General features: G+C 32.9%; 1 protein-coding gene across 1 annotated transcript in view; it reads right to left on the reverse strand.

The window, feature by feature from the left end:
* LOC105361289 (sialin) overlaps positions 1-12,600 on the reverse strand; it is a 16,087-nt gene extending 3,487 nt beyond the window's left edge. The window contains exons 1-4 of the mRNA XM_011498411.1: positions 12,388-12,600; positions 6,251-6,477; positions 3,435-3,738; positions 402-1,010 (exon numbers count right to left, since the gene is read on the reverse strand). Of these exons, the coding sequence (XP_011496713.1) occupies positions 402-1,010; positions 3,435-3,738; positions 6,251-6,477; positions 12,388-12,412 (1,165 nt within the window). The 5' untranslated portion in view covers positions 12,413-12,600. The remainder of the gene's footprint in view (positions 1-401; positions 1,011-3,434; positions 3,739-6,250; positions 6,478-12,387) is intronic.
* Between the last annotated feature and the right edge of the window lie 396 nt (positions 12,601-12,996).

Raw genomic sequence — 12,996 nt, forward strand, 5'->3', positions numbered from 1 at the left:
GATTGATATAGAGAGACAGAGAAACCTAGAGTACTTGTGAAAAATGATTTCGTAATCTCCATTTTAAAAACAGTTAATTTTTGGAAAATTTAAAAATATAATTATCGTTATTCTCAAATCTTATAGATTATTTTTAAAGGCTATTGCTATATAAATTCAAATGCTAATTTTGTCATATGTACTTGCAAACTATGCTAGGGCAAAGCAAAAAATTCAAATATAACTGAATATAAACATATTCTTTTAAAAAGCTCTTAAATATCAAATAGAAATTTTTCTTGAATAAACTTTAATTAAACTGTCGGGAAATAGTGTAAGTATTTAAAAATATAAAATGTGAATAAATTAATAATTGTGTGAATTCAATTCTATGCGTTAATAGAAACAGCCGAGTGCCTGACCTGGATAGAAAGTTCCCATGAGCGTCATGCCGATGGTGAAGAGGATTACGACGGACATCTGATCACATCCAGCGTAAGAGGCTGCGATGATGAACAATCCTGGACCAACAGAAGCGATGGTGGTGCCGAGCTTCCTGACATTAGTCGTTGACAGATGACCCCGTATGATGAGCCAGTCCGCGCCCCAGGAAGTAAGCACACTACAAAACCACATACAGAGGTAGGGCAGAGAAGAATAGTAGCCATTGTCCTGAATGGAGAACTTTAGGACGCTGCTCATGTATTTGGGAAGGTCGGTGACCATGGTAAAGAAGCCCCAGTCGTGGCCTATTTGGGCGGCGATAAGGGCCCAAAGAGGTGCCGAGCGTAAAATATGACGCCATGGCACCGGTGGCGGTTGCTTGTGCGTGTGCGCACTCATGCGCTCATCCAGGTATTTAGCCTCCTCTTCCGAGATAAAGGGATGTTCTCGTGGATTGTTGTAGCACAGGAAGATCCAGAGGAGGAACCAGGCGACGCCGAACGTCCCGAACACGTAGAATACCGCAGGCCAACCGACGCTAGAGTGATGTAAGATCTGACCGGATAGCGTCGTCGCGAACACCGTACCTGCACAACATCTCAACATTTAAAACCTGTCGTCGACACCTGATATTTTGTTTATTCCTTAAATTAATGTGCAATAATTTTAGGACGTGGAATAGGTGACAGTTTACGCATCATATGAACTATATATAGTCTTTGTTGTGTGCTTATTAGATTTGATTTAAGTAATGTTGATATTTTTACTAATGTCGATATTGTTTTACTTTTTTCACTGCACTTTTACAAATACTCCAAAGACTTTTAAATATTTTGGATATATAATAGAGATGTAAAAAGTTAAAAAAAAAAATCGACGATTACGATACTCAAACAATACTCGTATGTCATCGTTTATTTAACGAATATCATATAAAAATATCATTGTTATCAAATGTCATTCTATAGAAAGAATTAGCGTATTTGATATTGATTGATTTGATGCAATAATTATTTGTATTTGTCGTTTATTTTTGTAACAAATGAATTTTTTTTTTTTTTTTTTTTTTTTTTAATATAATAATCCCATTTTTGTATTTTGCATGACCATACTACCTAAGCATTACTTGAGCATCAATTTATGAATTTCTCAATTATGTGACTCAGCATGATTGACGAATAACATACAATTTTATAGTAAATTAATAATTATAAGATATAATACTTATTACTATCGATGATAAATTTATAAGTTTATCATTTTATTATAAATACAAATATAAATATTAATTTACTTTGTAAAAATTACCATTATATTTTAGTTTCATTATATAATCAATCGACACTCGATAAGTTCGTTGGAGTTTTGTAAATCGCATTTTATAATATTATTTTATTTTCATATAAACAATAATATTAAAGTATATGATATTCAATCAATGATAAACAAAAATTAATAGTCTATCGTAAGCTGGTTTCAATGTCATTTTTCAAATATTTACAAACACATAATAATTTGTCAGCTATTATGATGTTAAAATTTATGGTCGAACTAGCATTAGGATTACTACATTTCCAATTTAAAGCTCATTATTACTAATAATAATTTATAGAGAATATCAACAGTTCATTTTAATAAATATGATACTTCGATGTAGTACTGTCTATCACGGAAAATTTCCTTTAACGAAAATAAGATAAAGATTTAAATGTATAATATTGCGTAGTCGAATTAAAACGGATAAAACCATGCGTCCATATAAAAAAAAATATATTGTTACAAATTGTCCTTGGAGGATTTTTGGTGTTCTTGACTTTTTAGATACGTTCTAAGTAAATGATTTTATTTTTTATATAGAAAATAAAGATTAATTTCACGAGTGCTACAACAATAATTATTTTATGTGCTGATATTAATATTTCTAATATAAATGAATGTTATTGTTTATAATTGTCATATTTAAAATAAAAATAACAAAGGTAACATCTAAGACAGTGTTCTGTATTTAATTTCTTTAGGAGAGGGAAAAGGAGCAGGTAATTATTTATAAATTTAATAAAAATAGGCATCGATTTAGATGGATAACATAATTTCACATATAAGCTGATACATTTGCCTTATTAATCTAATGCGTTAATATATAATATGAAAAGAAATTATAAATTATTGTATTACTCAAAATTGAACTGATATAAGTAGCATAAATCATTGAATTACAATGCAATTTAACACGAGTAATATTCAATATATTGCAATCATAAGTATAATTATCTAAATTTGACTCTTACGAAAATAAACGATAGACGAACGAATAATTTGATTATTTTTTTATCACTCTATAAAATATTCAACGATAACTTTTAAGAGTTTCTCCGCAGAATAAATTCTATTGCGTTTGTATGAACGAACACTTTTTCAAATTTCATAAGATTTAATATTTCGTCAGAATGCGTAATGTGACATACAACGATTACATGTTAACGCGATTTTCTTTTCCTTATGAAAAATCAATATACTTACTCTATAATAATTTACTCTACTCGAGTAAATGAATAAATGTTTGTCAATATTGATTATGATCTATATAACTTCAATATATCAAAGCTGAATCGAGTTAATAATTTATTATTAAATTAATTATAAGTAATATACAAAATAGAAGAAGAAAAAAAATGGATGCCCGCTTGACTATAAATCAGAGAATTAAATATATTGTTATACAAGTGTACATTACTTGACGACTATGAAAAATTATTCCATGACAAGCGCAATACTTAATAGATAATACGACGATTAAATTTCCATTACTATAGTTTATTAATTATTATTCTCAATTTATAAATATACGAGCAACATCCCCGCGATATGTTCATTTTTAACATAAAGTTTAAAATAATTTATAATATACGCTTTTCAAAGTATTTAAATAATTTTTAAGGTGGCGTAACCTCGCTAATCCCAAAAGCGAAGCAACACGAGTGAAAAAGCTATGGGACGAAGACTCGACTCACCAAGTTGCGCCCCGGCAAAGACGAGAGAGCCTATTTTGGAGCGCTCTTCTGGTGGCGTCCACTGGGCGAGCATCGCGTTCAGCGCCGGGAACGTCGTGCCCTCGCCGAGGCCCATGAGCACCCTGAGGACGATGAGAGCGACACTGCCCCCAGCCTCGACCGCGATCGGTGTCAGTAGCGTGAAGAAGGCCGTTGAGAGAATACCCAGGCCCAGGGAGTATTTGCCGCCGAAGCGCTCGGCGAGCATTCCACCGGGAAGATGTGTCAGCACGTAGCCCCAGTAGAACGACGAAAGGATTATTCCCTACGAACCAGAACGACATTTATAATACGAGTCAATTGTCCGAGTACATCGTTCTTCAAACTCAATGCAAAATTAGCTTGAGCTCTACATGTGAGTTTTTGAGATAAATGTGAGACTTGAGTACTCTTTAACTATTGGGTAGTCGCAGTTCCTTATGCTCAGAATTGTTATTGCCGTTGCAGTATCGAGCATGTTTGCTTATTGAGGTAATTATTATAGATCATTACATGATATCGGCAATGTAAGTAAGAGTGGTTTTGTAGTGCAACCTGCTAAACATTTTGATAATGTGCACTATAAATGCTTTATTTTGTAAAACGTTTGACGATATTATTATAAATCATGTCATTTGCATATTTTATCGTCTAAACGAAAAAAGTGAATAATAAGTACATTTGTGTAGTGCTGATCATTGTGTTAAGCAGTTATCGCGATTGTCATCCAATTGCGATAAGTAATGCTACCTGCAGAAATGTTACAGCTTTCGAAATATACTAATAATCACAACTTTTATTAAATTATGTAGGCTGTTACGTTGAATATATAGTTTTTGAGGAATAAATTGAAATCGTGTTCATCGCTTCAAATAGATTTAATGTTCATTTAGTGAATATTTGTAGACATAAGATAAGCATTGCCTTATGAAGTATTTCATTGAAATATAAATATGATTCTCCTTCTGTATTTAACTTATTTAAACCTAAATATTTAAACAAAAACAAATTTATTATTAGAAAATTATTTTCAAACAATGAAGTAAAAACAAGCGTTGGCATGAATTGTTAGTTGTGAGAAGGCTATATTTTTAAATAATAATGCATAACCAACTGTTAATAAAGAATGTATTGGGTTTTTTTTTTTTTTTTTTTTTTTTTTTTTTAAATTTTTTTTTTTTTTTTTTTTTTTTTTTAATTAATATTTGTAATACAATTGTCGCGAATGTAGATTATCGTAATTAATTGATCGACAATCCAATTACATATGTCAAAACAATCAGATAAATTGTCTGCGTACGTCTTGAACAATTTATCGTAATATTTTAGCTTGAATCAATAGAGATTGACATCAATTATCGTAATACCTGATTTTTTTTTTTTTTTTTTTTTTTTTTTCTTAAATACTCGTATATACAGAAACTCTTACATATACGTATATCAATATTTAAAAAAAATACATAATATGTTTTACGTAATATATTTACTCAACGTAATAACTAGATTCTTTTTTTCTGTTCGGCAAATAACTTGGCACACATAGGCAATCACATCTTTGTAAAAATCAATAATTAAGTTAAATTCATCATAAATTAGGAAATAAATCAATCTCGTTCAGACATTTTTATTTTTATTTATTTATTTAGAGTTAATTGTAAAATGAAATTGTCTTAAGTCTTCTTGGCAATAATTTGTGAAGATTGTGCACTAGCATTTTTATAAAAATAGTATAAATCAATTTCAATTTATGAATATCATTCTGATTTTGTTTATTTAAAATAATATACGAATAAATCTATATGTGATTCTTTAAATTTTCTTTCCTATTTCCAGTATGTCATAATAAAAATTAACATTCTAAAAATGGTCAGTTTTATTTAATGTTGCATAATAGTTGCTAATCTTTAATAAGTTTGCCATAACATATATATTCGCATATCTTCGTAAATTATTTAAGGAGGAATTGTCGATTACAGATTACTTGTCTGTACGTTATTCTGACTTACAAAAGCACAATAAATCTTATGAAATAAACAGCCTTAATTTTTTTTTTTGTTTTTTTTTTGAAAATTAAGAATATATGCATTGGATGATCAAAATTATTCAGTTGATTAGATTGTAATACAATATTGCGTTTTAATAGCTTTAAAGAATCTTTAATTGTCTCAATACGTATTATTAAATTTTGCGTAATTAACGAAATTGCAGTGATTTGTCAAATCGAACGATTTAATCTTATGATCGAAGTAACTAAAAAGCACCAAATTTAACATAAAGTGAAATCTGTACTCTTGAATTTATCGCGACAATGTTACATAAGTAATTATTCAACTTATTCTAAAAACTCAATATTCCCGTATTCATTAAAAAAAGTTTTCCAATGCTTCGAAAAACATTTAGTCATTACTGTTCGTGTTATTATATATATATATATATATATATATATATATATATATATATATATATTAGCGTAAAATTTAACTAAACATTGCTAATATAGTATTATAACCGCAGATTCAGCAAATTTTCTAATCTCAAAGTATTAAAAAAAAAAAAAAAAAAAAAATCGTGTCCACCGGCCGTACTCGTACACGTGCATTTACAATGAGTATCATTAATTCGAAATCACCGTACAATTCGAGTAATCTATGCCGCAATGACGATTGCTGAAACTCAAATTGCGATAAAAGCGAGAAAACGAAATCGATCGTTATCACCGCGCTTGATCAATTAGAAGAGATTAGCAATCAAGGGGCTCGTAAGCAATAAATCCAAGTAGAACGAAAGATCGGTCTCACCTGCTCCTCCTCGTTCCAGTTGTAGATGCCCTTGTTGGTATTGTCGGCGGTGGAATTCCCGGATATGTGGATATTTGACGGGCAGCTTCCGTCGGCGATGGTTGAACTATTCGGCTGCATTACCATTTCCGTAATGGCGATGGACAGACAGACGCGCATCGCGTAGGCATTCAAAAGTGCGAGGAAACCCATCAACGCGAAGATCCATCGTTGCGGCACGTAGATACCTATGCACGACGTGGAAGAGTTAGTGGAAAGATGATTTTTAGATAGAATGCCTTGGAGCACGTCCTTGTTGTGAAAAACAGAGAGTTACATGGAGGAAGGAGATGATTAGCGTTATCGCAACTGGGTGTTTGTTATTTTGTTATTATTACAGTGTATTCAGTCGGATTTATCGTCGTTCATTTTTCAATTTTCATCTTCAAACATTTGCTTTCTTTATTAAACATTTGCTCGACACTCACGAAATGATCCCATTATAATTTATAAATGAAATCATTTTACGTAGAGCTGTCATTCTTTTGATAAAAGCCTTACTCTTTTTTTTACTTTTCAACTTATTGAAAATGCGAGTGTTCGGTGTCTGTGGAATTTCATGCTTCGTTACAAAAAAAAAAAAAAAAAAAAAAAAAAATCATCGGAATTTTCTGTTATTTCTCTGATTCGAACGATTACCAATAATTGCAAATTCTTTAATTTATTTACATTAAATCATATCAATGCATTGATATATCTAATAAATGTGCGCTTGTATATTCGTAATTGAGCTACCAATCAAATAGAAAGAACATTCACTTACACGCATGTATAAAGTGACAATTTGATTGTAAAGAAAATGTCAGATAAACCAATATTTTTTTTTAATGCAAAAATGATAAATGAGCCAATAAAATTAGTATTGAAATTACTACTCATCATTATATCATTATCTTTTTATAACAGTACTAATATTGTAGAAATAGATTTTTTAACAACAATACTTACTGCCTTTAATTAGTTTAAACGCGTATAAATGATTATTTAGCAGAGAAAATCAGACATTCAAAGCAACAACGACGACGGCAGCAACAGCAACAGCAACAGCAACAGCAACAGCAACAGCAACAACAACAACAACAACAACAACAAAATTACAACGGTAAAATTTATTGTATTTAACGTCGATCTAAATTATTCGTGCCGATATAATTGATTTGCTTTGGAAATTCACAATATCGTTGAATCGGTAGCCCATTCCAGCGTACGCAATTTCCAATTATCGTCATGCTGGCTTTAAGCCGTTAACCAGGAATTCGAAATTTCTCCCAATCGATTTTTGTTCTAGCATTCTAGCACGACACTCGACACACTCGGCACTCGAAATCTTACGAAATGTCAAACGAAGTCCGCGCCCCTCTACGCTAACGAAGCATGAGCGTGAATACGTACCGGACACATTCGCACAACTGCACTGGCTTTCGGGACATAAATCCGGCCAGGATGATCCTTCTTATCGAATTGTTCACGAGACTACTTGTCCGGCTACACCAAACGCTATAAGAAATCCGGGATAACGCGGCTCCGGTTTTCCGTTGCGGTAACGGTTGGGCGACCATCCACTTCATATCGGAAGCCTCTACCATGGCTGCACCAGGAAGCGCAGTCCTCGTTGTCGGCTCATCGGTATGCTGATTATCGAAGGCGCGCGCGCGCGCGCGTACTCATGATTTCTAATCGGAAGTACCTGGCGATGCCGATGCATGGCCACGACGAAGGCCACGTGCTGAGGAGACTCGACTACGACCTTTGCTTAGGCGGTTGTGCAAGAGCACTGATGAAAACGCGCGGTTTCGCAAACGCCTTCCTTCCTCTTCCTCTTTCGAGCTTCCGAGCTGCCCAAAAGCCACGCGCTGAGCCTTACGTAATTCCCAATGCTTTACGTAATTGTTCGCGCTTCTCTATTTTCCTCTCCTCCTTCTTCATCCTTTTTTGAAAAATTAGTCACGACGAGTGACTGGCTTAGGAGCTTGGAATTTACGTAAAGGAGGCAAAATTCCAAAGTGTGCAGGGATCGATTCCATTCGGGCTTAGAACGTTGGATGCTATGGCGCGCGCGTCCGGCCGATTTCGTCTCGTACTCCCAATGCCAATTCGAGGCTCCTTTGAGTGACGCCGCGGAGAAATGCATGCGATAACTCATCCTCGTTATCCGCTATGCCAATGACGTCGATTTCCATGAGCCCGCGTGCGCGCAATTATCAAACGACAGTTGGTAGCATCACTCGCCCCCTCCCCTAACCCTCTTAACGGCCATCCTCGTTTAGTGTGCGCCTCGTTACAACGCGCGACCGACTCGCAAATCATTATTTCCTATCTGTCTTGGCATTTCCACAATTATTTTACTTTCCTTTCTTCTCCGATTGATAAGATACCAGTCGCGATACCGCTCGGCATATTTTCGCTCTTTTATTCTGACTTTTCGCAATTTTTACGCCAATTGTCGATCGTTTAGATTTTTCAACGATTTCTTGTGCGCGCGCACGTGCCAGAACGATACCAAACGAGAAGAGCAATTGTCGCTCGCATTTGCAACTTCGCTGATCGATGATATTACTCTAGAAAATCCAATAAATCGTTTTTTGTACACGGAATTCTAACTTTCTTTTCCTCGCAATCCAATAAGTCTTGCACAATGATTACATTCATAATTATTAATTAATTAAATAATTAAAAATGTGCATAAAGTACATAGATTACTTTGCTCAGATTGTCTCAAAATTAATGCGTGTTTCGTTTGATAAAGTCAATCAAAATGTAACGTCGAAGCGTAGTTGGACTTTTCAAACTATAATATAAATTATTAATAATTCATGATTTATATCGTATTCTTAATTAGCATCGTTTCTTCGGAGTAGCGATACTCCAATCTTAGACGAATTATTCAGAGCAGTCGGGCAGTATTTCAGAGTTACCGGACTGTCTACTAACACCAATAGTATTTCGTTCGCTAATTTTTTACTCGTCGTTCCCTAAACCATACATAAGCATCTATGAATTTACGATGGCAGCTAAACATTATATTTATCTCCCAAATTCATAAATTTGTATACTTTATGATTTATATATATTTTAAATATAGCCATAATTGTTCGTTCCTGCCCTTTGTTCGATACAAATACTCGTGGTTAAATTAACAATTGATCATTATTTTATTCTGTAATATTTCAGCAGCAACAACAACAACATTTTCTTAAACATATATATTATGTTTACTTAAGCAAATTACAATATCCTCGTATTTTATAATAATAATGTATAAAATTTTAATTTACGCACGTGCTGCGTTTTAAGTCTGTACTTCCGCCTGTAAAATATTAATACACGATTTAGCATTTAAACTAAAGTTTATCAACTTGCACTTAGCACAGCAGAAACAAATGGAATAAATGGCGCAGTTTTGTTTGTATATTAACGTATGATGCAATTTTGTTTTCTTTTTCTGAAGAATATCAATGCGTACACAATGTTTTCATTTCAGATTAGCCTTTGTTACCATGTAATATCTAACAGTAATAAGCTTTGCAGTAAATTGCAATAAACGACCTTTTACACGTCTATTATTTATTAAAATATCAATTAGGAGGAACTTAATTATGCTTACGGTAAAAAAAAAAAAAAAAAAATAATAATAATAATAATAATAAAAAATAACCTTAAATACAATTATTTCTGGCTCATTGATGAACAATCGAATTTGTATACATAACATACGAGTTTTGCATAATGTATTTTATTCGTTATTTAATAAGACAAAAAAAAAATTGAAATTTATATAATTCGAAAATAAAGTTAAATATTATAAATTCATATTTACCAATAAATACTTAGGTGGATAATAGTGAAAAAATAAATAATTTTTTGTGATTATTATACGATCAAAAAAAAAAAAAAAAAACAACAAACAAAACAAAAACAAAAAAAAACAAAAATAGAAAAACTTTAATGACGACCGATTTAAGAATAATAATGGCTGAAAATACTTTAAATTACCATAATATAGATTGGATAGCGTGAAGAAGCTTTAAAATAATTTAGAATCATATATATATATATATATATATATAATGAACATTGTATATAATTTACTTTTAATGCTTATTATATTTATATAAGATATTATAGCGAAATAAAACCCTGAATTAATCTTAAAAATTTTAAGGAAATATTTTTGAAATGCGTAAATGACGATGGAATAATAAATCTTATAGTAAAATTCTATCTTTACATTAAAACATTGAAATAATAAATAAAAATCATAATTTTTAAATACCTTATATATTAATTAATGATCATTAAATGAAAAATTATAATTTCACATATACATTTATATGATTTAACGCGCATTTAACAAAAATGAATCAATTAACTTTTTTTGTTTTATGATATTATATTTATCTGAAATTTCAGTAATCAATTCAAAAGGCTGTTTTCATCTGAAAATATTTAAATCATGAAAATGCATCTGTTTTTACATGGTAAGAGAGTCGAGGTACTTTTACATTATAGAGCTAAACGAAATACTTTCATTACAAAGTTATTGAAAAATGTATATCTGATTAGTGGGCGATTTAAACGTATTAAAATTGGACAGCAAAACCCTATGGATGCAATTTATCTTAAATGAATTATGCGTAAAGTAAACCAAACTACTCTCTCTCTCTCTCTCTCTCTCTCTCTATATATATATATATATATATATATATATATATAGGTCAAAACTGTAATTAGAGTTTTAGTAGATGACGATTTGATAAATAACTTGAAAGATATACAAATTGCGACTAATTTAATATGGGGATGAGAGCGCTTTGCGGCGTAATACGAATGGCTCATAATTTTATGAGCCGCATCTCCTCGAACGACGCTTATCTCATTAATTGTGCGATTTCAAGTCCAAAGCAGAAACTTGGCAAGTTAATAAAGTAATGGATTTAATTTTCAATATTGAGAAATTGTGAACTCGCCGTAAAAATCGCAACAGGATACGAACGAATTATTTCTAATAAACAACATTTTCAATTGTATCTCGATTTATGGCAGAGGCTTTTGTTTAAGCTCAAATATTTCACGATCGTGTACTTCTTAAAAAAAAAAAAAAAAAAAAAAAAAAAAAAAAAAAAAGGCGGCAAAAAATTCAAATAAAAAAGTAATCTTTGCGCGTGCAAGCGTGTGTGATTACTTGGAAGCAAAAGAAACTAACGCGCTATATTCTAAGACGTAAACGTAATTTAAATGATTTATTTGAGATTAGATATGAAAAATATAAGACAATGCGCGCGCTCCTTCTACCTACACACGCACACGTAAAATAACATACGTGCGACGGCGCTGGCACTCATTTAAAAAAATTAGTTATTATATATCACATCACTGTATAGTGTGAGCATTCAATCCAATTTTATAAACATATTAATATTAATGTTATAATAATGTTATAATTACCGTCAGATATTATTCTTTGTGCTTTATTATTTTGTAAGTATAGTTCTTTTTTTTTCTATTTTTTTTTTGTTTTTTTTTTTTGTATCTGTTTTAATATTATTTAACGTTAATTGTCACAGAGTTACTGTTTTCATGTTTCCTTGAACAACACTAATTAAGTGCATTGTTTTCTATTAATTGTCCATTATTTTTATTAGATTGTAGTATGAAAAGATTGATTAAAGCTCTGATTTCTGAAGCAATCGTCATAAAGTGTCGATGTGTTTTTCTCTCGAAATATTTAATGTCGAAAGCGTTTAAAGCTTTCTCGCGAAAAAAAGCGCTTACATGGACTTTGCTGTGCTCGGTCAAGTATAACAATTTACATTCGTCGCTTAATATAATCAAACGCTACACTTAATAACGAGAGTATGTCGTTAGCAATTGATTTTACTGAAAATAAAAAATAAAATAAAATAAAAGTGCAACGCGACTGAGGCGAAGGGCCAAGATGAAACAAAATTTAATAGACCATTTGCATAGCAGACGGAGAGTGGGGGATGAGCGATTGAGCCGAGAACGAAATGTGACGCACCGCAGCCACTTAAAAAAGGAAGAAAGGAGACAACATGCAGGCAGACACTCGGATGAGCGTAAAGGGTGTGTGTACTCACAACAGGACTTCCAGTTGGCGAACATGACGATCGGCGTGCAAGCTGTAAGGATGTCCGCGACTCACAGAGTTACTAGCACTGCGTGTTAGCGTTGTCGTTCGCGCGAACGAGACTCTCGTGCACCATTGACGCTCGAGAATCGTCGACCGGGCCGCCTTCCACGTGGAAATCGTGCAGGGAGTGGGGTCGTCAGGTGGAGAAGGAGTAGGAGGAGGAGGAGGAGGAGGATGATTTGGTGGAGATGGAGGCGGAGGAGGAGGAGGAGGATGATTTGGTGGAGGTGGAGGTGGAGGAGGAGAAAGAGGAGGAAGAGGCGGAGGAGGAGGAGGAGGAAGAGGATGAGCCGAGAAGGACCGAAGTTCGGCGAGATGGGAAAAGAGGGGAAAGGGAGCTCGAGGGTAAAAGTGGTGATAGTGGCAGCAGTTGGGATGGGAAGACGGAAAGGAGGGTCAGGTGGCGTTCCGTGAGAAAGATCAACGTGAGAATAGAGAATGAAGGAGGTGATGACTGATGATGACGATGACGACAAATGATAACGATGAGATTGACGATGTAAGGTGGTAGTTGTGCTCGAGGTGATCGTGGTGCTAGTGGAGGTGGTAGGGGTAG

Source organism: Ceratosolen solmsi, unplaced genomic scaffold, assembly GCF_000503995.2.
Source record: "Ceratosolen solmsi marchali unplaced genomic scaffold, CerSol_1.0 scaffold30, whole genome shotgun sequence".
NCBI lineage: Eukaryota > Metazoa > Arthropoda > Insecta > Hymenoptera > Agaonidae > Ceratosolen > Ceratosolen solmsi.